This window comes from Heterodontus francisci, chromosome 4 (genome assembly GCF_036365525.1).
Source record: "Heterodontus francisci isolate sHetFra1 chromosome 4, sHetFra1.hap1, whole genome shotgun sequence".
Lineage (NCBI taxonomy): Eukaryota > Metazoa > Chordata > Chondrichthyes > Heterodontiformes > Heterodontidae > Heterodontus > Heterodontus francisci.
In genome coordinates, this window is record NC_090374.1 from 147,169,036 (window position 1) to 147,196,727 (window position 27,692).

Genomic DNA, 27,692 nt, shown 5'->3' on the forward strand with positions numbered 1-27,692 from the left:
ATTCATATGCTTCGAGCATAGCATTTTTTGTCAGTTCATAATTTGATGAACTCTCATCTGGCAACAGAGAATAAACCTCATGGGCTTTTCCAGTTAGCTTGCTTTGTAGTAAAAGAGGCTATGTCTCAGCTGGCCATTTTAGCTGCCTTGCCAGTTTCTCAAAAAACACAAAAAATGTTTCTACATCTTCCTCATTGAATTTTGGAATTAATTGAGCTAGTTTTGTATCTTTGTAAGCAGTACCCTGTCAGGGTCTACTTCTAACACTGCTTCTGCTTCATCAGATTGAAGGGAAAAATGGTTGGCCACTAGTCTTAGGAGTTCAGACTTCCTAGCCTTGCCATGTACAGTGATCCCACACTGCTCAGCCATTTTCCTCAACTCGTCCATAGACAGTGCTTTTAACTTATCCCAAGTTACTTCACCCTGGCTTGAGGAGCTACTAACTTCAGTTGCAGATATGTTAGTATTCAAGCACACACAACCACAAGAAAACCTGTATTGAAATCTCGCTCTTTTTTGATTGGGAACAATTTGGCTTCCCACTTCCAATTTCTCGTTTGTCTGTGGGTCAATTCCAAATGCTAGCCCCCAAATTTCTGTTACGACCAGGTGAGAAAGAGGTCTAGGGGTCCCTTTCAGCCTGCACCTGGTCTTACCGTAACAGGGTTTAATTTTAAACACACCGTTTTTTTTAGCTCCCCCTTAGTGAATCCTTGTTCACCGCTTTCCAATTATAAGGCAAAGAAACCAGCACAAACAGGTTTCCTTAAGTTTAAAGAAGAAAAGTTAAAATTTATTAAACTTGAATTTAAACTCTCATATGGTTGATGCCTACGAATACACGACGCACCAACGCTAGCATGCATACGCAATACACACATGCAAATAGAGACAGAAAAGAGCAGAAGAAAAATAAAGTGGAAAAGTTTGAGGCAATATCTGAAGAGTTGTTATTACGGTTCTTCGAGCTCACTGTAGAGTCCTTGATTGTAGGTAGACCTTGCTTTTCGTTGGGGCCCAATATTATTCTTAAACCTTGTTCACTGTAGGAGACTTTTCTCTCTTGGGGTTTATCTGGCTTCAGTGGATTCAGAGGATTGTGAGAAAGAGGTGGGAGCAGACAGGAGGGATCTTCTCAGCTCAGGAGCAAACAGACTTTCCGTGTTCAAACTCTCTGTGGCCAGTTCAAAAGAAAACCCTGGAACAGCCAGGTAGTCATGTGACCAGCTGGTTGAACCAGTCCTGGCATTTGTGGATTGTAGCCTCCTTAGCAGGCCCTGGAATGCGTGCCTGGCCTTCAATGTCTGTTAGTATATAAATGTTTTTTTCCGCCCACGGCTGATCTGTTTAATAAATCATTTCCTCACTCCAACAACAGTTAAAAAAATCAATGTTCATGACAAAATTGATGTGCCTCACTCTTGGCAGAGCATGACACTATCCTTGATTGACTTTTTATAAGGGTGTATATGTTGTGTGGAAGCACACAGTTGCTGGAATGACAAAAACATGAAATATGTTCTAAACGTTATATATATTTGTATTCTTTTTGTTTGCTCTTTATGGCAACTGTTAAGGCCAGGCGAGGAGAGGGTCTCAGGCTCCCCTCTTGCCCCTTCCTCTTATTTGACCGCAACAGGGTTTATTCCTTTTAAACAGTAGCTGTGCTTACCACCTCTGTGAGTGTTTTACCTTTTTGTTTTACTGTGATTGCGAAAGAACCAATCAGACAAGCTTTCTTGAGTTTAAACAAGGAAGAGGTAAGTTTATTATACGTAACTCTAACCCGATTTTAAAAAATGCTACACATTCACGCACACACAAATAGATTACAGAGGGAAACGGATTTGGTGGCTGGATTAAGTCCAGAATAAATGGAACTTAAATACAGACTGTAAAGCTGACTGTAAGTCCTCGGCTGAAGCTATATTCTTGAAGTCCTCGGTGGTCAAAGTGCACTTCGGTTGACCTGCTTTGTTCAGGATTGCTTGAAGGTGGAATTGCAGTTGGCTCTCTTCCCCTGGTCACTAGCTGTAGCAGTCTGTAGGCCTGGACATTCCCCCAGTCGCAGACGGTTTTCATTTGATGTTTTCTGGGGAGAGAGAGAGAAAGAGAGAGAGGGATGGGGAGCAGCTGCCTCCTCAGCTACTGTCCACCCAGTTACTGCCTGTCTGCTTGTCTGTTCTTTCTTCAGAGATAAACAGGTGGTCATATGGTTCTTTTCAATCCTGTTTGTTTCTAATGAGGTTTTTCTGGAATCTTGTAATGAAATTCAAGGTTCTACATGCCCCAGGATGTCCATTCACACGTGGAGGAGGTTGGCTCTTTCAAAGTCATTGGGTGGGGATGACCTTGACTGCCATGCTAATGAAGCCATTCTAGATAATTCAATCACGTGTTTCAAGCCATTGTCCTGGCTGGGCTTCTTTTGGACTTTTTGTCTCCAGTGCAGTCTCCTGGTATTTCAAATGTAAATGGCAGTAGCCATCTTGGCTGCTAGTTTTTTCAAAGTTACTTGTAGGGTTTTTCCCCTTAAAAGTCTAAGGTAAGTTTCCAACTGATGAAATTAATGTTCCTATTTGGCATATAGGTTTTTCCTTACATTCCACAGTGCACTATTGCGGAGTTTTCAGGCGTCGTAAACAAGAAGTAGTTTTTACAGGTGTACAGGGTAACAGGGTGGGCCTTTGGGAAAATGATGCCATGTCAAACTTGCATTTTGGCACCTTTTGAGTTTAAGTAGTACTTAAATTTTTCTTAACAAACTCCCTTCTCTTGAACTTCAGTTATGAAGATAGATTGGAGAAGTTAGGACTGTCTTCCTTGGAAAAGAGAGAGGTGATTTGATAGAGATATTCAAAATCATGAGGTGTCTGGAAAGAGTAGATAGAGAGAAACTGTTCCCACTTGTGAAAGGATCGAGAACGAGAGCGCACAGATTTAAAGTATTTGGTAAGAGAAGCAAAAGGAAAAGCTTTCACGCAGTGAGTGGTTAAGGTCTGGAATGCATTGCCTGAGAATGTGGTGGAGGAAGGTTGAATTAAAGCATGCAAAAGGGAATTAGACAGTTATATGAAAAGGAAGAATGTGCAGGGTTACAGGGAGAAGACAGGAATGAAACTGAGGGACTTGCTCTTTCAGAGAGCCGGTGCGGACATGATGGGCCGAATGGCCTCCTTCTGCGCTGTAACAATTCTGAGACTCTGTGAACAAGCCCACACTCACCTGGTGCCCACCACCAGCCTTGGTAACTTCAGGTCTACCTGGTGATCTTTGTGCAGCTCCAAGTGCTCATCCCCAAACACTCCCCTCCAAAGTGAGATAGCCAGCACAATCTGCACTGCACATGTGGCGGCTGCACTCCGCTGCCACATCCTGGCTTCCTCTAGCAATAACCAAGCCTGCCTCCAGCTGCCACACTCCGCTCCCGGGTCCCGTCCAGGCTAAACCTGCTGGAAACTGCAGCGAGGGCCAGAAGATGCCCAGTGAGGCAAGTTTTTACGGGTTTATTTGTGGATCAGGAGAAGCAGAAGTGATCTACTGAGCCCCACAAGGAAACCTTAGCCTTCCCTCTTTTAAATTTCCTCACCCTCCCTACCCCACTCCCCTGCCACTGGGATTCCCATCCTGAAGCACTTGTACAGGGACTGTATCCCTCCCGGTGCCTCCTGGTGTCAACTTTAAATGGGTGGGCCACCATTTCGGCGCAGCCATTAAAATTGCTCTAGCATCCCTGCTGCCAGTCCGGACAGGCCGGCTGCTCACTTTGCGGTGTTCCCACCTGGGAGTAAAAATTGAGTCATATTTTGAATATTTGGAAGTCCTATTTATTTAACAGATTAATCTTAAATATGTAAATTACAATTTATGGATTTGATTCTATCCAAGCTGGGTTATTTACCCATGAGTCCAATGTCAGAAACTAGACCAAAAATAAAAATAACAGTTAGAAGAGGCAGTAACATCGCATTTGTTGGCAGTAATAAATCCAACAAACCAATCTTTAAACTGTTATCCTTGACCTACCAATTCCCTGCCCCCCACTTCCCTCACCCAAGGACATTGACTCCTTGCTATGGTATAGCTTTGTAAGTGTCAATCATCCTCTGGTAATAAATAGCTGTGCTTTGTGTGTGAGCCAAGACAGTGGCTATTGTAAGCGACATGGCCACCGGGATAACAGGAACTGGTATCTTGGCCTTCATTAATTTATTTATCTATTCAGGTGGCCAGTTGTGCCCTGAGATCAGCTGATCGAGTACAAGCCAGTTATTGAAATGTGGATAATCCTGGTCAGTATGGCTGTTACTAATTGCACTTACCATGGTTCCAACTGGGAGAGGCCAACAACCATTCAACCATAATTCCAAGTCTTGTCTGTGTGGGTGGGAATGGAAATATGAAAACTACTCTTGATCATATACTCACAGGGCTGGAGCCATCCGCTGTCTGCCTGTTATCACCATAAACTTCAATCTACTGTTAACTGGTGGCTTCCTCTAGCAATAACCAAAGGAAGCGGCATCACTGAGTGTGCATTTTGCCTGGTGGACATTTTGCATATTTAAATACATTTTGGTATGTATATTTTAAACATGAAATAGTTTTTAAATAAATCTATAATTTTAGCTATTTTAATTCCATTCACAAGGTGATAATTTTTTTCTTTGGTTAAGTGGAAAGTAACATCACGTCACTCATCAGAATGTCACTAGGTACGCGCGCGCACACTCGTGCACTCATTTGTACACTCCTGTGCACAGTCCTTCACGCACACTCACTCGTGCAAATACACTCTCATGCACCTACACCCACACTGTTTCTCCAAGCGTGCTTTGGCCTGAATAGTCATACTTGAAACTTTAAGAATTTACCAAATTTAAGAGTGCTTGAATCAACGGTCTGAATTCAGCAAACACTCAATCCTAATGTTGGGTTTTGGTTGAGGAGACTGAAATTTCTCATATGCCATGCATTCATGGGAACTGTCAGCTTTCTCAGCAAATGTGGTTGTGTTAAATGTATGGATGGAATAAAGAAATAGGGCAAGTGATACAGTAAAGAGAATTTTTAAATTACAAAAAAGGATTACCGTGCACATAATTCCAGTTTTTTCAGTGTTTGTTTAATTTCGTTCGGGTTTTCTCTGTGTTTTGAATATTCTTACCGATCAGGTTTTGGCCAACATTTTCTTACAAAATGAGGCTGTCAAAAGTAGTCACTACGTCATCCTAGCCCCGGCACATGCAGCTGAGATTAGGAGGAAGCAGGAGGAATGCAAAGAGAAAAAACAGAATGCAGCAGGTGGCTGAGTGGGATCAACTGTGCATTTATTGTAAGGCCATAGACCACTTGGAATGATTGAAGGCCAACATGAATATTGTAGTGATATATGCACTTGGAGAACAGGTTTAATGACTGGAGTTAATTTCAGAGGTCTAACCACTGATGCTTCATATTCTACATACTGCAGGAGAACATAAACTGGTCGGGCCATCATTACAAGGAGTTTGGGTGCCAACAGTTTGGATAAACTGCTGAATAGACAGCATGACTCCTTTGACTTGCATGTACAGAAAACACAACAACTCCTGCACTGGGGAGAATAACTGGCATCTGTGCCAATAAAGTTTAAAGGCTATTAACTCTTTACCCATTCATGTTCATCACCTAGCGTTTTCCAATTCTAATTTCGGGGGATAGTCAGTAATTGTTAAAGTTCTAGAGCATTGAGAACAGGGTTTTCAGTTTTACAGGGAAAAAATACCTTCCTCCACAGTGTTTGTCAACTTTTGAATTTGGTGCATAAATCCTGTTCACCAACTAGAAACAAATAGAATGGTTTCGACAAATGTACCTGGTCAAAAGTGGAACCACAATGCTTCTGTTCATGATTTCCTGGTGTTGGAGCAGGTCATGTAGCTTCTCACCAAATATTGAGAAGCTATGGAACAAGCTTCCAACCAACTCTCCTGATTCCTTATTGGAAAAGATTAGGCAGCTTTGAATGCTATCTTCTCGTCTCCCTTAGATGAGTGCCTTCTTCTAACACTGAAACATCTCATGCTAATCTATTTCATAAAATTACTTTGCTTTCCATTAACGTTGGGTGAAGTCAGGTTTGTGCCATTAATCTGTGCAACAATACAACCTCTGCTCCAACTGAATGATATAAAATGGGTCGCAAAGCCCACACCTTGCGTTGCTGATTAGGGGAAAATGTGAACGTTTATTTTTTCTTTTCTAGAATGACCTTCTACCTGTAGGACTAAGGCAGAAAGATCAGACAAAAAAGGCACCCACAGGCCCATTAAATAGAGATCAACTTCTGGAACACTTAGAGAAGCAAGCAAAAGAATGCAAGGATAGAGAGGACTTGGTGCCTTATACAGGAGAAAAGAGAGGTAAGTGATGTTTTTATGCAGTTACAATGGTTGCAAGGTCTGCGTTGCTTAATTTTTCTTTGACTGCAATACCCAATGTTTAATGGTTTTTATTATAAATTAACTTGGAGCAATGTGCCCACCAGATTACCCTTCTTGTGCTGTGGGGCTAATATTAGTCAGGTGTTTGTTTGCATGTATCAGGTATAAATCAAACTACTGAGATGTCTGCACCCACCTTTCGTTCTGTTTTTGTCATTCCCTCACTCCGTAGGAACACATCCCACTTACTCAGCTCCTGCTTTGGACCTGGTACAGTTTTGCTGAGCCAAGGCTTCAGGACTCCCAAGTGTGCACAAGCATCCTGCAAAAGCATTGCACCTTATAGGAGTAGATCTCTGGTACACTTCCCACTGCTTGTGCATTGTTGGTTTGACCTGCAGTTTTATCTGGAGCTTTGTGATTAAAATTCCAGCCTCCAGTCAGCCCTTCCAGATTCCATTGGTGAGTCAGAATGGCAGGTCAATCAGCGATATCCAGGACTGCCTCACTGATTGGCAAGTCTATCATAGATTTGGCTCCAACTTTCCGTTGCTCGGCGTTTTTCCTCTGAGCCACCTTATTTCAACGAGATCCCGTCTACCTTTCCCTGTGAAGGATAGTCAGTCATTAGTTGCTAGACAATAGAGGAGTGTGGGTTTGAGCCTCAGTAAGTGGACAGCATGCACTAGGAGCTCCTGATGGGGTGGTGATCATAATAGTTTGGAGAAGACCTTAGGTCCATTTCTTCCACCGATCTATAGTATTCCCTTGCAATATTTCTAATAACCCTTATTCTGGTTCAATGAGGAGTGCAGGAGAGCATGCCAGAAGCAGCACCAGGCATACCTAAAAGTGAGGTGCCAACCTGGTGACGTTACAACACAGGACTACATGCATGCTCAAGAGTAGAAGCAGCGTGCTATAGTCACTGCAAAGTGATCCCACAAGCAGCGGACCAGGTCAAAGCTCTGCAGTCCTGCCACATCCAGTCATGAATGGTGGTGGATAATTATGCAACTAACTGGAGGAGGAGGAGGCTCCATAAACACCCCCTTCCTCAATGATGGGGGAGCCCAGCACATCAGTGAAAAGACAAGACTGAAGCATTTGCAACCATGTTCAGCCAGAGGTGCGGAGCGGATGATCCATCTCCGCCTTTTCGTGAGGTCACCAGCATCACAAATACCAGTCTTCAGCCAATTTGATTCACTACATGTGATAGCAAGAAACGGCTGAAGGCACTGGATACAGCAAATGCTATGGGCTGTGACAACATTCCGGCTGTAGTATTGAAGATTTGTGCTCCAGAACTTGCTGTGCCTCTAGACAAGCTGTTCCAGTACAGCTACAACACAGGCACCTACCCGGCAAAGTGGAAAATTGCCCAGGTATGTCCTATCCCAAAAAGCCAGACAAATTCAAATTGGCCAATTACTGCCCAATCAGCCTACCCTCCATCATCAGCAAAGTGATGGAAGGTGTCGTCGACAATGTTATCAAGCGGCACTTACTCAGCAATAACCTGCTCCCTGATGCTCAGTTATGGTTCTGCCAGGCTCTGGATCTCATTACAGCCTTGGTCCATCAAGGACCCTGAGCAAAATTGAAGTCAGTGGGAATTGGGGGAAACTCTCCACTGGTTGGAGTCATACCTAGCACAAAGGAAGATGGTTGTAGTTGTTGGAGGCCAATAATCTCAGCCCCAGGACATCACTGCTAGAATTCCTCACATCAGTGTCCTAAGCCCAACCATCTTCAGTTGCTTCATTAATGACCTTCCCTCCATCATAAGATCAAAAATGGGGATGTTTGCTGCTGATTCTATTCGCAACTCCTCAGATACTGAAGCAGCCCATGCCCACATGCAGCAAAACGCGGACAACATTCAGGCTTGGGCTGATAAGTGGCAACATTCATGCTTAACAAGTGGCAGGCAATGACCATCTCCAGCAAGAGAGAATCTACCTATTTCCTCATGGCAGTCAATGCCATTACCATCACTGAATCCCCCACTGACAACATCCTGGGAGTTACCATTGAACAGAAACTTAACTGGACCAGTAATATAAATACTGTGACTACAAGAGCAGGCCAGAGGCTGGGAATTCTGTGGCAAGTAACTCACCTCCTGACTTCCCAAAGCTGTCCACCATCTACAAGGCACAAGTCAAGTATGATGGAATGCTCTCCACTTGTTGGATGAGTGCAGCTCCAACAACTCAAGAAGCTCACGGCACCCCATCCACCACCTTAAACATTCACTCCCTCCTCCATTGCTCCACCAATGCACAGTGGCAGCAGCGTGTACCATCTACAAAATGCACTGCAGCAACTTGCCAAACCTGCCACCTCTACCACCTCGAAGGACAAGGGCAACAGACACATGGGAACACCATCAGCTGCAAGTTCCCCTCCAAGCCACACACCATCCTGACTTGGAACTATATTGTTGTTCCTTCACTGTCGCTGGGCCAAAATCCTGGAGCTCCCTCCCCAACAGCACTGTGGCTGTACCTACTCAACAGCGTTTCAAGAAGGCAGCTCATCACCCCCTTCTGTAGGGCAAGTAGGGATGAGCAATAAATGCTAGCCTTGCCAGCGAAACTCACATCCCATGAATAAATTTTTAAAAATTCTTCACAACACTCTGTCTAATTCTTGCAGTTGTGAATGATCACTAAAATCAAATGGTAGTTAACAGTGAATCTGTGCATACGCTATATGTGTGTAAAGTAGTTTGAGACCTGAAAGTAAAGCTAGGGGATTATATGACCAATTAAAATGTGTCTCATCTCCAGTCTGAATATTTGCATTTGGGTGCAACAGAACAGGTTACTGTAAGTCTGAACTAAAACCTGTTGATGCTGTTTTATTTCATTGTAATGCCTGCAAAGCAAACGATCAGATCAATAGTGATATTGTTACCAAATTCTCAAACTGCAGTGCTGGGATTTGAATTTACGTGCTCTGGATTATCAATCCAAGCCTGCGGATTACCCCAGTATGGTAGTGTAGTGATTATAGTAATACACCTTTGTTCATTCTGCAACTGTGACTCCAAGCTCCTGATCACTTTTCATTTTAATTCTGACCTCTCTGTCCTCGGGCTCCTGCAATGTTCGAATGACGCTCAATGGAAGCTCGAGAAACAGCACCTCATCTTTTGATTAGGCACTTTACGGTCTTCCAGACTCAACATTGAGTTAGGAACATAGGAGCAGGAGTATTTAGAAATCTGTCAATCTCTACTTTAAACATACTCAATGACTGAACTTCCACAGCCCTCTTGGGTAGAGAATTCCAAAGATTCACAATCCTCTGAGTAAAGAAATTTCTCCTCATCTCGGTTGTAAGTGGCTTCCCCCTTATTTTGAAATTGTGTCCCCTGGTTCTAGACTCCCCAACCAGGGGAAACATCTTAGTTGCATCTACCCTGTCTATCCCTTTTAAGTATTTTGTAGGTTTCACTAAATCAGCTCAACAATTTCAGATCATAACCTCTGCGCCCCTCCCCGCCCCCTTTTTGTTTCAATGTTCCTTCCTGGTTTTGGTTTCTCTCTCTCATTTTTCTCCATTTTTGGCTTTTGGACGGCAGATGTTCATGATTCTAACATTCTCACCGCTAGACAGTTCTTTTGTTTCTTTGCTTGTCCCACCATGGGCTTTCCACCATGAAACCTTTTGTCATTTTATCTCCTGCCATACATGCTATCACAGATCTTCCCTTTTGTTCTCTTCTCCCCTGCCACCCCCCCTCCCCCCCCCCCACACCCTTTCAGTTGATTAAAACCTATTACATCTCTAACTTTTTCCAGTTCTGAAGACAGGTCATTGGCCTGAAACATAAACATTGTTTCCTCTCCACAGATACTGCCAAACTTGCTGAGTATTTCCTGAATTTTCTGTTTTTATTTTATATTAGTAATACAGAAGACTGGATTGATAACTTGAATTCAGTTTTTATATATCTGTAAATATAAAGCTTGTATCAGTAAAAATGACCATGAAATTATTGAATTGTCTTAAAAACCCAACTGGTTCGTGAATGTTCTTCAGGGTAGGAAACCTGCCATCTTTATCCGAGCTGTCCTATATGTGACTCAAGGCCCATATCAATGTGGTTAACTCTTAACTGATCTGTGAAGTGGCCTAGATAGCCACTAGTTATTATCACCTTCTCAGGGCAACGAGGGGTGGACAATAAATGCTGGCCTTGCTGCTGTTGGCCACACTCCAAGAATGAATTTAAAAAACTGTGGGGAAGCACACTCGGCATCTGTCAAAGTTTGGCCTTGAGAAATTTGTTGGGAAAGGATTTTTTTGATGGTGTTGGATTTACACTTATTTTTCTCTTGGGTTCTCTGAAAGATAAAGCAAGTGTTTTACAGTTTGCACTTTTGTCCTACAGAATTCCACAGACTTAGTGGAATAAGCATCATAAATTACTATAGGCTCTTATAAAATGGAATGCCTGTCAGTTACTTACAGTAATGTGGACCCATTTGCCAAGTTAACCATGACCATTGATGGTGATGCAAAGCTGACATCCTTGCCTCGCTCTGCTGTCAATTCAGTTTTTATTATTTATTGGCTCTGAAAGCAGTCTTAGTTTGAAGAGGTATTCACCCCTGGAGGGGGAGACTTAGTAGAGGTGTGAGGCCTTGTGGGAAGAAAATAAACGTTATTAACTTTTCCGATGTACAACCTGTTATCTCTATGAAATAATACCTTTCAGCTTTTTCCCATAAACAATGAGTAATTAACTCTCTCTACATTTAAAAAAAAAGAGAGCCATCAGCAGTCTCATTCCTGTTTTCTTGAGCTCTCTCCCGAAATGTCTCTGGCTCTCTGCCTCTTTCTTCCTGTCTTTAGAAGCCTTCACAAACCCATTTCTTCGCCCAGCTTTTGGAACCTCTTCTAATTCTCTCACTGCATCCGTTCCTTTCCTTCTCTGAAGCCCCCTGAGATGTTTTTTCTGCATTAAAGATGCTATACAAGTGGAAATTGTTGCAAGTTAAGTGAATCATCCATCAGTGTATCCATGATCACCAGTGTATCATTGGAGTTGGGCAGTTATTTTATTGTTTAATTTAGTCTTTTTTTTATTCGTTCTTGGGATGTAGGCATTGCTGGCAAGGCCAGCATTTATTGCCCATCCCCAATTACCCTTGAGAAAGTGAGCCGCCTTCTTGAATCACTGGAGTCCGTGTGGTTTAGGTATACCCACAGTGCTTTTAAGGGAGGGAGTTCCAGGATTTTGACCCAGAGACAGTGAAGAAGTGGCAATATAGTTCCAGTCAGGGTGGTGAGTAACTTGGAGGGGAACGTGCAGGTGGTGGTGTTCCAATGTGTCTGCTGTCCTTGTCCTTCTAGATGGTAGAGGTTGCAGGTTTGGAGGGTACTATCGAAAGAGGCTTGGCGAGTTGCTGGAGTGCATCTTGTAGATGGTGCACACTACTGCCACTGTGGAGGGAGTGAGTATTTAAGGTGGTGCATGGCATGTAGATCAAGCAGACTGCTTCTCCCCGGATAGTGTTGAGCTTCTTGAGTGTTGTTGGAGCTGCGCTCATCCAGACAAGTGGAGAGTATTCCATCACACTCCTGACTTGTGCTTTGAGATGGTGGACAGGCATTGGGGAGTCAGGAAGTGAGTTACTTGCCACAGAGTTCTCAACCTCTGACCTACTCTTGTAGCCACAATATTTATGTGGCTGGTCCAGTTAAGTTTCTGGTCGATGGTTACTTCCAAGATGTTGAAGAACAGAGATTACTGTATTGATGATGTCATAAAATGGATATTTTTGAGGAGAAATATCAGTTTTAAATAATTTATGGAACTGGTAAATATTTTTCACCTTGAGTCACCTTGTGTGCTCGTAACACTTGTTGTGATATAATTTATCGTGTAATTGTTCTCAAGTCATCTCATGGCTGCTCCTCTGCCTCTACAGAAATAGCTGTGACTGCATTCCATCCTCAGCTGTGTATTTATTTTTTGAAGAGATCTGCCAACCAGTTGTCGAAAGGTGTTATATTGCACATTGCTCCAAGCAATCCTCTGTTTCAGTATACCCAACCCCCACCACCCCCCCCCCCCCCCCCCACCCGACCCCTCCGTTCCTATTCTCAAGTTACTCAGAATTTCCTGGTAACTAATGGATCATTGTGCTAAATTTAGTCACAGCATTGGATGCCTGCCTGATTACAGCTGCATTTTCAAGTTTGCTGGATTGAAAATCAGCACACGCTCCCACCTCGATTGTTCCTCCCCCTAATACGGCCCCCACAGTCACTTCAAGTCCCAAAGGCAGAGGCTTTAGTTTATCTGATGTTCAGGCTGAAACACATCAAATGCTATCGGGCCTCACTCTGCTCTGCCTTTTTTTAATATTCATTCTTGGGATTTGAGTGTCGCTGGAGAGGCCAGCATTTATTGCCTGTCCCTAATTGTACTTTCTCAAGGGCAATTGTGGATCGGCAGTAAGTCCTGGCCCTCGCCAACAACACACATCCCAAAAACCAAATGAAAAAAACTATTCCAAGATCATCCTGCAGAGCAAATGTAATCCCCGGTTTCTTTTCGCCACTACCAAACATTTTAAACCCCTGCCCCTTTCACCCTCCTGCAACAAGAAGTGCAAGGAGCTCATGGACTTCATTGCCACTGAGATTGAGACCATTTGTTAAGCTGCCTCTGCCACATCCCTTCCTTCCCCTTGCCCACCAAGCCAAACTAAAGCCAAGAATTCCCCTCTGCTTTAACCCCGAACACATGTCCTTCTCTAGTTTCTCTCCTATTGAAGCCTAAGATCAGCCATGATCATATTGAATGGTGGAGCAGGCTCAATAGGCGATATGGTCAACTCCTGCTCCGATTTCTTGTGTTTCTATTTCTTGTGTATTTGCTCCCATGCCCTCTTCTAGTTCATTTTGTTCATGAGATTCACCTCCTGTTCTCTCAACCCCATTCCCACTGAACTACTGACCATCCAACTTCTTTTCCTGGCTCCTAAGCTAGATGATACTGTCACATATAGACTGATGACATCCGGTTCTGCTTCACCATCACCTCATTAGACTGCTCCAGTGCTTCTGTGATGGTTCCTGTCCTGAATGATTGTAATTTTCCTGAGTTCCTCCCTCCCTTCCATTTCCTGATTTACAGCTATTTCTGGGATGTTACTTGCATCCTCTATGGTGAAGACCGATGAAAAATATCTGTTCAATTCATCTGCCATCTCCTTATTTCCCTTATTAATTCCCCAGACTCACTTTCGGTAAGACGAACACTCACTTTGTTAACACTTTTCTTTTTAAAATATCTATAGAAACTCTTACTATCTGTTTTTATATTTCTAGCTAGCTTTTTCTCGTACTCTAATTTTTGTCACGTTGTCCCAGGTTCATTCCAATTAAGGTCACTCTTGTGCTCTGTTCCCCCTGTGCTCTGCAAACAGATCCAGTCTGCACCTCACCCAGCAACCCTCCTCTGTTTACTACTGTTTCACATGTTTCCTCCTCCTCTTTCCTACCTCTATTATTTTGTTCTTGTTTAATTTAAGCAGTCATCATTATGGTGCAGTCAGCTCGGCCTCACTTCATACCACTGCCAAATGTAAAATAGAGAAATTAGCTCCAGCCAACGTTGGTTGGGACTGTACTTGGTGGTTGTGCCAGTAACTGTAGCATCCAGCTAGAGAGTGCTCAAAAACATTATAAAACAGTATGTTCACCATAATGAAAAAATCATAAATGTAACTGTTTCGTTGGAGATATATCTACATATAATACACTTATAATCCTGCATTTGTGCACATTTTCTGTCAAATTATGTTTTACATTCTGATGCCTGAACTTTTAATAGAAAGTTGGCTTGCTGTAATAACACCCTCCTGCTAGAGGTGCTGCAGTGCCACCACTGGCTGGAGGGTGTCTTACAATGTGACAATTTTACATAGGCAATTTCCGTTATAAATGTGGGTATAGGTGTTTATAATGGAAATATGTACAATTAAGAAGAGAATGCATAACCTTAAACTGGGAACTGAATTTTGTCTGTGCCATGATCCAATTATTCCCTATTCTCGGGGTTACCATTGACCAGAAACTGAACTGGACCAATTACATAAATACTGGGAATTCTGCAGCGAGTAACTTACCTCCTGTCTCCACAGTGTCTGTCCACTATCTACAAGGCACAAGTCAGGAGTGTGATGGAATACTCTCCACTTGTCTGGATGAGTGCAGCTCCAACAACACTCAAGAAACTCAACACCTTCCAGGACAAAGCAGCCCATTTGATTGGCATCCCATCCATCACCTTCAACATTCATTCCCTTCACCACTGATGCACAGTGGCAGCAGTGTGTATTATTACAAGATGCACTGCAGCAACTCACCAAGGCTCCTTAGGCAGCACCTTCCAAACCTGGGACCTCTACCAACTATAAGGGCAAGGGCAACAGATGCATGGGAACACCACCACCTGTAAGTTCCCCTCCAAGCTGCACACCATCCTGACTTTGAACTATATTGTTGTTCCTTTACTGTTGCTGGATCAAAATCCTGCAGCTCCCTTCCTAACAGCACAGTGGGTGTACCTATCCCTCATGGGCTGCAGTGGTTCAAGAGGCAGCTCACCACCGCCTTCTCAAGGGCAATCAGGGATGGGCAATAAATGCTGGCCAAGCCAGTGACGCCCACATCCCATGAAAGAATTTTTAAAAATTCTCACTTCTGTTGAAATCCATACTTGGTCTTAACTCCGAAATTGGCAAGTAAATTGTAAGAAATAAAAGAATGTCTTGATTCCAGTGCATGTCATGACATCTCAAAGTGCTGATGTCTTCTTTCCTGGAACTAATATTTCAAGCACCTTACACTCTGCAAACGTCCCTCAGCAGCAAATAAACTCAGTAATTACCTATATTATGGTAATTAGACATTCTAAGGGACAAGCCAGTTAAACATGGGAGAGTAATAGATTAAGTTATGTAGTGTAGCACTCATGGGAAAAGAGCTGGACAGTGGGATTAGCTTTAGTAAATGACCAGCACAGCCATGCTAGATGAGAGGCTTCCTCTTGTGGAGATTCTAAGACAACACACGATCTGCAGTTACGTGAAATTATAGGGCGGCACAGTGGCACAGTGGTTAGCACTGCAGCCTCACAGCTCCAGCGACCCGGGTTCAATTCTGGGTGCTGCCTGAGTGGAGTTTGCAAGTTCTCCCTGTGTCTGCGTGGGTTTCCTCCGGGTGCTCCGGTTTCCTCCCACATGCCAAAGACTTGCAGGTTGATAGGTTAATTGGCCATTATAAATTGCCCCTAGTATAGGTAGGTGGTAGGGAAATATAGGGACAGGTGGGGATGTGGTAGGAATATGGGATTAGTGTAGGATTAGTATAAATGGGTGGTTGATGGTCGGCACAGACTCGGTGGGCCGAAGGGCCTGTTTCAGTGCTGTATCTCTAAACTAAAACTAAACATTATTTTGTTAGGTTTGTTCCTATCTTTTCACCTTCAAGAATTCAACACATGCTGTTTCAAACTCAGTGGACCACACACTAGTTTATGCTCCATGAGGTGGGAGTGATGAAAGTAAGTTCTTGCAAATTCTATTAAAACAGTAGTTTTCTTTCTTCTTGAGATAGGTGAGTCATTGTCAAGACCAGTATTTATAGTCCATCCCTAGCTGAGAAGGCGGTAGTGGTGGGCCTTCTCCTTGAATCACTGTGGTCCTTGTGGTGATGGAGCTCCCATGTTGGTGTTTGGCAGGGAAAAGCAGTTGAACTCTATTTACTTTTTGTGCATTTGCACAGACTGATGTGTTACTCTGTTACGGACTTATTGTTGTAGGAAAGCCTTGGATCCCCAAAGAAAAGCCTGTCCAGTCAGTAATTGACAGTGTTACCCTGGAACCAGAGCTGGAGGAGGCCTTGGTCAATGCTACTGATGCTGAACTTTGTGACATAGCAGGTAAGAGAAGCTTATCCCTTCGAGAAGATTCACTTGACAGAGCCACTTGCTAAATAAGAGGTGAAGTTACCACTTTGATTTTTTTTTGTAACTGTTTCTTTGAGTCTATGTTGTTCTCTAATTTTCCTACATGAGCTCACCCTCTTTTCTTAGCCTCCCCAAACCATTTGCTTCCTGCATCAGAGAAGGCAGGTGTGTTACCTGTTTACAGTGTAGAGCTGCAACTACTTGTTTAAAATTGCAACAGGCTGTTTGGCCCAAACAGTCCATGTCAGTCTTTATCCTCCATATGTGTGGTAGTGCTAATCCCATGTACTCGTCCTGTTCCCATATCCCTTTATCTCACTTTCCTTGAACCTTCTATCTAACCTATCCTTCAATGTTGGCATGGTCTCTGCTACAATCATTAACCCAGGTAATGCATTTCACAGCTTTAGCACCCTTTATATAAAAATATTTCTCATCCTTGCTGTCTTAAATCTGTTACATTTAATCTTTAATGTCTGTCTTTTACATCTAGTGAGGAAATCATAGCAACACTTGTTATTCTGCTACTGATTATATATAGATTATCCTCATGAGTCAAATCCATAGATTATTCCACCATTTTATTGATGGCTTTCGCTCTGATTCTTTAATCCTCTGTGCGAAGAGGCCCAAATTGAGATTGTGGAGTGTGGATCAGAATTGCATCTCACCATGCCATGGTGCACCTTTAAGGGTGGGACTATGAAGTAATGTGTAATATTGTTAGCAGAATGAACACTAATTACACTGGACTGAAAGTGGAAGTCAGATTTCCCCAAGTTGTCCTGCCTTCATTTGCCCTCTCATTTGAAACTCTGGGTAGACTGGCAGACTCTGCGATTGTTAAAGGGAAGATGGAACTGGGTGAGGTGCTTGAAGGAAGAGAAAGTACCAGAGGAGTAGAGGGACAGAGCAAGTGGTGATTGAAGGGCCACTCCAGCGCCACTGTAGTTTGTGCAGGGAGAGTGTGGGAAGTATAGCCAAGCAGAGAGGCTTCAGTAAGGGGCAAGGTGTCATCATCCAGGAGCCAAGTTTCAGTCTGAGCTAGGATGTTAATACCATCATCCACAGTAAAGCTGTGGATGGAAAGGGTCTTGTTCACGAGGGAATGGACATTCTGGAAAGAAATGTGGAGAGGGGCAGTGATTTTTGATCCATTGACAAGGTCCAAGGAGTCAGGGTTAGGTGGGATAAGTGGGACAGGAAGAAGTTGGTAATGTTCTGGGCAGGAGGTTGGTTAGAGAGAAGGATGAGGCAGTTGGGGTTGAATCAAAACTAGAAACGTAAAATCAGCTGCACCATAAATTGAACTAAGTAGGTTAATCAAACATGGATTTTAGAAAATCTTAATGAGAAATAAACTTTAAAATTCATACTGTTCATTAATCTTCACTGTTTATTTTTCAGCATTCATTCTGTTCTTTCACAACCCCATGTCATCACTCATTTCATTCGCAGCATTCCTTTGACTGTAAGATCATCATCAGCTATGGCAATTTTTTATTGTTAGTATCATATCCCTGCTGGCGATTGTGAGGCTGTGGCAGCTAGCGAATGTGAGGCTGTGGCAGCTAGCGAATGTGAGGCTGTGGCAGCTAGCGAATGTGTGACTGTGGCAGCTGGCGATTGTGAGGCTGTGGCAGCTAGCGAATGTGTGACTGTGGCAGCTAGCGAATGTGTGACTGTGGCAGCTAGCGATTGTGAGGCTGTGGCAGCTAGCGAATGTGTGACTGTGGCAGCTAGCGAATGTGTGACTGTGGCAGCTAGCGAATGTGTGACTGTGGCAGCTGGCGATTGTGAGGCTGTGGCTGCTGGCGAATGTGTGACTGGCTCAGGCAGTGCTGCTGTTTAAGTGAGAGTGTTCTGGGCTGGCTTCTTGCTGTGGAAAAGTGCTGCTGCTGCCTGTTCAACAAATAATTTTTGTTCCGAGATTCTTCTGTTTGGCTTTTTGAAGCTTCAATCTGCTCAATGAGAACATTGACGCCATTGCATGTTGGGCAAAGTTCCTCTGTGCTAATTTACTGGTAGAGTAAGCACAAATGTAAAATTAGCACAGACAGGAATTTAACCCTCTATATTTTTACTGTGTTCAGCATCTTGTTACCAGAGAAGAATTTCTTCCAGTCTGAGTGCGATGAGGTATAATTGGTGCAGACATTTCAATCTGTGACACAAAGGAATAGGGACCACTTGCAGTGCTTTCTATGAATTTTCCCCCCAAATTTTGAACCTACTTCTCACCTGAAGTCAACGGCTGGGTGTGGTTCTACAGCCATTGATTACCTCACACAAGTGGACTATTTAACTATGGAGGACAACACAGCCAAGCCCAATCCTGTTCTCATCCAATCAAGTACACTTTCCAGAAGGAGTTCACTGGATTCAGACTAGTAATGGGGACCCTGGCTAATATTTCCCTCCCTGGGGTACTGAGGCCAATTGTAGCCAATAACTTCTGCCAGTGTGAGATTGGCTGAATTGGTACAGACCAATTCGTGCCTGTGACCATCTGACCTGTACAATCTTTTAAAAAAGAAGATAATGCATTTACTTCCTAAGATGCTTCTATAAAGTTTTAACCAGCATTACTATTGTTTTCATATCTTCATACCCTGGAGAATGGTGTGAAGTAGTGCAAGGATTGTCTGGTCAACAGACTGATGAACTGCGACGTAAATGCTTCTTCGTTGGCCGTAACAATTTTTATACCAGCCAGTAGGGTGGTTAGTCCTATTCAATGGGAGAGCTTTGAGCTCCCACAATGCATATGATGAAGGGAGCCATCCACACCCGCCTGACGTGAGTATCCTGCTAGATTCAGAATCAGAGCTCCAGTCTCCACATGCAGGAACTGTCTGGAGTAGGGTTGAATCTGTCCCTACTGACTCAGAGGTGGTAATGCTGCCACTGAGTCAAAGACCTACTCCACCACCAATATTGATAGGCTAGTGCTATTCCCGCTGAAAGAATTCAGGAATTTTTTCATTCTCCGGTCGTCTTTGATCTAGGGATTTAGACAAAGTTTGTCAGTTAGGATCCTAGATAATTTTAAATGGAATTTTATGCTACAGTATTCAAGGGTTCACTGATCTAAACCTCAGTAATCAAGAGGGTGAGAATAGATCTCTGCGTTTGTCGAGGGAGGGAAAGACAAAGCAGAGCTCTCATTTCTGATCCCTGTGCACTGATACCTGTGAGCAGACCTCGGGTTAGAACAGGATCAGTGTGTCTGTGCAACCCAATGGTCAATTAATCTGCCAACACTTGATATCTAGGCTCAAAAGTGTAAGATGACCACTCGTGGAAGGTAACGCCAGAGTCCCCCCATTCCCCCCCCCCATCAGAACAAACACAAATCACAGTCTGCCGGACACCATACCAGTGTCAATAAATAGTTGTTTTAAAATTGAATTGACCTAATAATATATCTGGGCATAAGTACTTATTTAACATATGGTATACACCACTCTACTAAACTTACCTCTTTAAATAGCTGTAATTGTTTAGAATCTTTGAAATACATCATGGAAATATTTGCATTAACTGGACAGTTAATTTCTTAATAAATGTTTGCAGTTGTAGTTCTCTCACCTCCTTGGCTCAGCTAGTAGCACTTTTGCCTGTGAGTCAAAAGGTTGTGTGTTCAAGCCACACTCTAGGTCTTGATTGCCCGATGTATGCGAATGTTTTAATGCTGTACTGGGGGAGTGCTGCGCATGTCTTTCAGATGGGACGTTCAACTAAAGCCCCATCTGCCTGTTCAAGTCGATGTAAAAGATCCCATTATTTGAAGAGGAGCACAGGATTCTCTTGGTGTCATGGCCAACATTCCTTTCTCAACCAACACCACCAAATGCAGATTATCTGATTAATTTATCTCATTTACTGTTTGTGGGGCCTTGCTGTCTGTACATTAGTTAGTTAGAGATACAGCACTGAAACAGGCCCTCGGCCCACCGAGTCTGTGCCGACCATCAACCACCCATTTATACTAATCCTACACTAATTCCATATTCCTACCATATCCCCACCTGTCACTATATTTCCCTACCACCTACCTATACTAGGGACAATTTATAATGGCCAATTTACCTATCAACCTGCAAGTCTTTGGCATGTGGGAGGAAACCGGAGCACCCGGAGGAAACCCACGCAGACATAGGGAGAACTTGCAAACTCCACACAGGCAGTACCTAGAATTGAACCCGGGTTGCTGGAGCTGTGAGGCTGCGGTGCTAACCACTGCGCCACTGTGCCGTCCAACATTGGTTGTTGTGTTTGCAGAACAACATTGATGAACTTCAAAGAAGTAATCCATTGGTTGTAAAGCCCTTTGGGCTGTCCTGATACTAGTGTTGTGGAAATACAAGTTCTTTTTTGCTGTATATTAATCAGTATATTTATTGTTTTAACTAAGGTCAGAAGAACATAAAAAAATAAATTTTCAAAATCTCCTCATACGTATTAAAGTACATTTAGTGCAATCACTCAAAACTACAAAATGTCAATATTGATGTTTGATATAATTGTAAGTAGCTGTTTTGTGCTGTTTGGATTGAATGACGCCAACAAGTTGACTTTCACAGTACCTGGTGATTGGGATTATTTGTTGCTGCATGTGATTTCAGATTTAGAAAAACCAATAAAGCAAAAACACATCTATCATCTCTCATTGATTGACAAGTGGAAGCAAGAGGGAATGTTTTGAATTATACATTAATTACAAAGTTGAATTAATTGAGAGTCTTGGACGCCAGAGTTTTGTTGTTTCTCCTTTGTCAAGCTCAGTATGAAGAGAACTTATGCAAGCAGAATACAATCAAGCATAATCAACCACACTTCAGATTCAGATATTGATGAGATATTACATCAGGCACCTCTTTGAGCATTTTGCTACTAAAAGCTGAACATCGCAGACTATTTTCATGTTATTGAGTTCTGTCCAAGTCCCTTGTTCTCCCTTATTGGCTCCCTCTTGCCAAATGACCTCGTACGGTGCTTCCCCTTCTGTAAACTTCTTTCATGGCAGGACATACCTCTCATCATGAGCAACTGCTTGTCTTTAACTCTTTCGATTGTTTCTTCCTACCATGCATGTTTCAACAGAACTTACTTGTGTGCAACTTAGGCATGTTCAGGGGATGTAGAATCTTTTCTTATAAGGGCAAAGCAGATGATAAATAGATGTAAGTTTCCGCTTTGTGCACCCAAAATTGCTTCCGTCTTGAAATGTGCTTTTCTTTCCCCTCTTGTTTCTGATCAAATTCGTTTGCATATTGCCGATCACAATTCCTGCCATGAACCAGTGCAATTGGGGAGCGTTTTAAATTTTATTTAAAAAGAAAACAACTTTTAAAGTATTCCTTGATTATAATTAAGAGTGGTAGCTAGGTGCAGTTTGATTAATACAACTGAAAATGAGTTTATCACAAAAAATAAGTATTTTTACTCAGTGTCAATCCACCAATCAAATTTTAAATTACTGATTTTTGTTTTTAGAAAAGAGAGCCAGTTCCGTTTTTATATTGGAGAACAGTAGTCAGTTTTGTAATAAATTCTTCAAAAAAAATTCAAAAGCTTTTAAAACATATTAGTGTCCTTGTGCCCAAAATAACCACCTTAATTTTCAAAGCCTTCTCAAATGCCTGCAAACAAGTGCAACTAGCAGAAACTTTCAGTGGTGACCAGTTTTATGGGTGAGGTCTGCTTCTAGCACGATGTTTTTAAAACTAGCACAAAAGATCTTGGAACCTCAAGTTCCACTGAACGTAATTTGTGCTTAAAATGCCATGATCATTTGCACTGGTTGCACCAATTTTGAGTAAAATCAGCATAATCGAATGGAAACTCCAGGCAAAAGCAAAATACTGTGGATGTTGGAAATGCTTCGCAGGTCTGGTAGTGAAACTCCAAACTGTCATGGAAACTCAGACAATCCTAAATAAAAATCTAGAAGCAACCTAATGCAGTGCTAATTACAGCGCTCTTCCATTTTCAATCCTGCATCTTTCTTAGCAAGGTGGCAGTATTGATCAACAGAAGAGTGAAGTTTGCAGCATTTAGAAAAATCATTTTCAATCCTTTATTCATCTTTTTATTTTTCGTTACTATTTCTGTGGCTTTGAACAATACTGTGCACTGAAATGTGAAAAGGGTTGGAGGTATTGCATATGATCATGTCCTAAATAGAAGAAAACATTATTTATGTGATATTATGCAGTTATGTATCAAATCTCTCCACCATCAGTGTGCCATGGCCACAGTGTGTATGTCTACAGGATCCACTGCAACAACTTGCCAAAGTTTCTTTGGCAACATTTCCCTCTACCATCAAATCTGTCACCATCACCCTCTCCTCAAAAACCCACCAATGACCCCTCTGTTCTTGCAAACAACCACCCATCTCCAACTTCTCTTTCCTCTCCAAAGTCCATGTTGTCAGCTCCCAAATTTTTGCCCATCTTTCTCTCAACTCCATGTCTTACCCCTCAAATCAGCTTTCTGCCCCTGGCGCATTACTGAAACGGCTCTTATCAAAATTACAAATGACATCCTATGTAACAGTGGTAAACCATCCTTCTTCATCCATTTCGGCCTGTCTACAGTCTTTGACATGGTTGACCACAACATCCTCCTGCAACGCTTCTCTTCCATTGTCCAAGTGGGTGGGACTGCCATTGCCTGGTTCCATTCCTATCTGTCTAGTCATAGCCACTGAATCACCTGCAATGTTTTCTGTTCCTGCTCCCTCACCATTACTTCTGAAGTCCCCCAACGATCTATCAATGGCCACCTCCTGTTTCGCATTTACTTGCTGCCCCGCGGTAGCGTCATCCAAAACACAATGTCCGCTTCCGTGAATATGCTGACGATGCCCAACTCTACTACACCACCATCTCTCTCAACCCCTCCACTGCCTCTGATTTGTCACGCAGCATGTCCAATGTCCAGTATTGGATGAGCAGAAATTTCCTCCAACTTAATATTGGGAAGATCAAAGTCATTGCCTTTGGTCTGCCACAAACTCGGTTCCCTATCCACTGACTCCCCCCCTCTCCCTGACTTCTGTCTGAGGCTGAACCAGGTCATTCTCAACGTGGTATCATATTTGATACTGAGATTAGCTTCCAATCCTACATCAGCTCCATCACCAAGACCACCTGCTTCCATTTGCGTAACATTACCCATATTCGCCACTTGCCTCAGCTTATCTGCTGATGAAACCCTCATCCGTGCCTTTGTTATCTCTAGACTTAACTATTCCACTGCTTTCCTGGCCGGTTTCCCATCTTCTGTCTTACATAAATTTGAGCTGCTCCAAAACTCTGCTGCCTGTATCCTAACTGGCATCAAGTCCCGTTCACCCATCGCCCCTTTGCTCACTGGCCAGTCTTGACTCCCGGTCCGGCGGCAACAAGTTAAAAATTCTCAACCTTGTTTTCAGTCCCTCCACTGCCTGGTCGTTCCATATCTCTGTAACCTCCTCCAGTCCTATAACCTTTGACCTCTTCCCTCCTCCAATTTTGGCCACTTATGCATCCCCTATTTTAATTGTTCCTCCATTGTCTGCTGTGCCTTCAGCTGCCGAGGCTCTAAGCTCTGGAATTCCCTCCCTAAACCTTTCTGCATCTTGCCTCTCTCTTCCTCCAAGACGCATTTTAAAACTTCCTTGACTAAGCTTTTGGTTTCCAATCAAAAAGTCTCCTTGTGTGGCTTGGTGTCAAATTCTGTGAAGTACCTTGGGGTGATTTACTACATTAAACGTGGTATATAAATGCAATTTGTTGTTGTAGAAGGACAAGGGCAGCAAGAGCATGCACAGTAAGAGCATCACCTCCAAGTTCCCTTCCAAGTCACACACCATCCTGACTTGGACAAGTTGTTCCTTCGTTATCACCCCGACGTCAAAATCCTCAAAGTCCCTAACTAACAGCACACTGGGAGTACTTTCACCACATGGACTGCAGCAGTTGAAGATGACCTCCTTCATAAGAGCAACTAAGGATGGGCAATAAATGCTGACCTAGCCAGCGTCACCCGCATCCGAGAATTAATTTTTTTTTAAATGCTTTTGTGAAATGGCTGAAAGTGATGGGGCCTGCTGTATGTTAGTGATTTGCAAATATAATGGCCATGTGAGAGTTAATAACGAATGAGAAGTTCAGCACTCTGACGGCTCTTGCTTTTTGAGCTGCAGTGTGGTTCCAATTTTCCTGCTTTTTCTGCATCAAAGTGCAAGTGCCTGCAGTTCAATTGCTTTACAGTCTCCAGTCCCATTAACTTTGCGTTTTTTAAATTTCTTTTTAGCTATCCTTGGTATGCATACGCTGATGAGCAACCAGCAATATTATGAAGCCCTTGCCAGTAGCACCATAGTTAACAAGGAAGGCCTCAACAGTGAGTAAAACTTGAAGTTCTGTAAAGCAGCATTTTGAAGGCTGGGCTCCTCTGTGTCAGAGTCCCAATTGATTGAAAATGAGTTATTGATAAATGAGACTTGGTATTTTTTCAGTGCAATGCTAGTTCAAAATGTAATGGCTTCTTTTAGGTATTTAAATCCATTAATTATATATAAACTATTACAGATACAAAGGTATTTAGGGTTGACTGACAATCTCTTTAAAGTACATTAGTCATTACCATCCAGAGAGTCATATCCCTTCGTTAGGATGGCAGGTGGAACCTATCTCTCACTCCACATCCAAGCATTTACTCGGAAGAGAAAATTGTTAGTGAGCTAGTGCCATTCTTGCCAAAGTTCCCTGGTTACGACATCTGTTCTAGTTAGTAGCATGAAGAAATATTCTAAATTAGCAGAATCATTTTTCTTAAATTACTGAACCTTGTAGGGCATTAATTGTGAGCAGTTTTATGCTGACCAAGAATTATTTTGCAATGCCTGCTTGTCAAAAATCAGTTTGTCGTCTTTGTGCAGGTGTCATTCAGCCCACTCAGTATAAGCCGGTTCCGGATGAGCTGCCAAACTCTACAGATGTGGAAGAAACCCTAAAGCAAGTTATGGAAAATGACCCTGAGCTTGAGGAGATTAACCTCAACAATATAAAGGTGATTGCAGATAGCCTGTTCTTTGTTAAACTGAGCTGCTAAATTTTTATTCAATATAACTGATAAACAGAGAAAAAAGAGAGACTTCTAGACATGGGGAAAAATAAGACAGACCTATGTCGAGGCATTTTGAATGCCTGAGATAACTAAGTACATAGACGCTGAGAAATTATGTCATGGTGAGAGCCAGGATAATACATTTTAGTTAATTATGTTTAAGGAAGTTCAGTTAGTTATTTTTAGTTTTAGTGTTCCATCTTCCCAAGTGTACACTTATTACAAGAGCATCTAAGAAAACAGGACCAGAGTAGGCCATTTAGCCCCTCGAGCCTGTTCTGCCATTCAGTGAGATCATAGCTGATCTGTGACCTAACTCCATTTTTGTCTTTGCCACATATGGCTTAATAACTTTGGCGAACAATTAACAATTGATCTAGCAAAATTTACCATTTGCGGAAGAGAGTTGCAAACTTTCTTCACCTTTTGTGCATAGTCCTAATTTTGCTCCTGTAAGATCTGGCTCTAATTTTTAGCCTATGTCCCCAGTCTTAGATTTTCCAACCAGTGGAAATAATTTCTCTCTATCTATCCTGTCTGTTCCCCCTAATATCTTGAAAACTTTGATCAAATCATCCCTTAACCTTCTAAATTCTGAGTATAAAGCTCTAGTTTGTGTAATCTCTCCTTATAATTTAACCCTTGGAGTCCAGGGATCATTCTGGTAAATTCCCTGCATTCCCTCCAAGGCTACTATATTCTTCCTAAGACGTGGTGCTCAGAACTGCTCACAGTAATCCAGGTGTGTATAACCAGGGCTTTACATAGCTGAAGCATGATATCTACCCTCTGTATTCTATTCATTTAGATATAAAGGCCCTTTTTAAAAAAGTCTTTTTGATTATTTTCTGTACCTGTTTATGACATTTTAATATATGGTACCTGAATCCCAAGCCTCTATGGACCTGTACTGTTAGTCCAATAAAGTTTTGCTGCCTCTCTCGATCTCTCTCTCTCTCTCTCTCTCTCTCTATCTCTCTCTCCTATCCTGACACACACACACTCTCTCTCTCTCTCTCTCACTCTCACTCTCTCAGGCTGCAACTGCTGGGATCCCTTCTTACAGCCTGCCTTGAGGCCGCAACCTCTGGTTTCCTCCATTACAGCCTGTCTGCCTTCAGAAAATCTGTTTCATTTATCTGGACTCAAAAATCAATAGTTTATTGTTCTGTTCCAATATGCAAAGTTCAGAAGTCTGGTTTCACAGAGGCACTTGGGCCTTCCATTGTTCCCAGGTGTTAACAGCTGCTTGGTACATTTGCATCTTCAGAATCACTGACCCCCTTGTTTACGACCTGAAATCTGGGAGGGTGCAACCCATTGTTCTTCAGGTGTTAACCCTACAGTCTCTATTTTTCAAAAAAAAGTCCTTGATCTGTGTTATATGCTGTCCTGGTAACCAAGACTTCTGTCTTGTCCTTTCACAGAGTGGATGTGAGGTCACTTGACGTTCTGGACTCCATCTTAAACTTCTAAAAATTACAACTTTTAAAACATAATCATGTTACAAAGTCTGGTGTTCATAACACCACTAATACTTAATTATGTTGATGAGGCTGTTTGTTTCTCCCTTGCATGAGAAAAGTATCACAGTCAGTATCTGAATCTGTTAATATTTTGTAAGGTTATGTCTCAGTTTGTATTTGAGCCAGAAGGATAGTAAATGCATTACATTTTGCTTTTGTTGTAAATCTGAATTAAAAACAGAAAATTCCGGATATACTCTACAAGTCAGGCAGCATCTGTGGAGACAGAAATAAAGTTAACTTTTCAGGTCGATGAAAGGCCATTGATCTGAAACCTAACTTTGTTTCTCTCTCCACAGATGCCACCTGATCTGCACAGTATTGCTGGCATTTTCTGTTTTTATTAACGTTATGACCGAGGCGGGAGGAGTGCACTGCTTATTCTAGTCCCACTTCTCCACAGGTCACAACATATATTTAAATTTTCCCACTTAACGATACGGTCAATCATATACTCTATTTATCCCAGAATAAAACACACCAACCAGGTTTCTTTAATAAACAACAAAATTATCAGTTGCTGAAACAGTTGATAAAACAAGTCTTAACCAGTAATGAATCAAAGCATAAACATACAGATTGAAGTATAACAGTTCCCTGAATACTTCTTCA

General features: G+C 42.5%; 1 protein-coding gene across 4 annotated transcripts in view; it reads left to right on the forward strand.

Annotated features, from left to right (window-relative positions):
- tmod1 (tropomodulin 1) overlaps positions 1-27,692 on the forward strand; it is a 125,242-nt gene that overhangs the window by 48,179 nt on the left and 49,371 nt on the right. For all 4 annotated transcript variants that reach the window (XR_010974912.1, XM_068030284.1, XM_068030286.1 and 1 more), the window contains exons 3-6: positions 6,251-6,407; positions 16,285-16,404; positions 24,739-24,828; positions 25,367-25,497. Coding sequence is in view for 3 of the 4 variants with exons in the window: in XM_068030284.1 (XP_067886385.1) it covers positions 6,251-6,407; positions 16,285-16,404; positions 24,739-24,828; positions 25,367-25,497 (498 nt within the window). In the remaining variant the exon portion in view is untranslated. The remainder of the gene's footprint in view (positions 1-6,250; positions 6,408-16,284; positions 16,405-24,738; positions 24,829-25,366; positions 25,498-27,692) is intronic.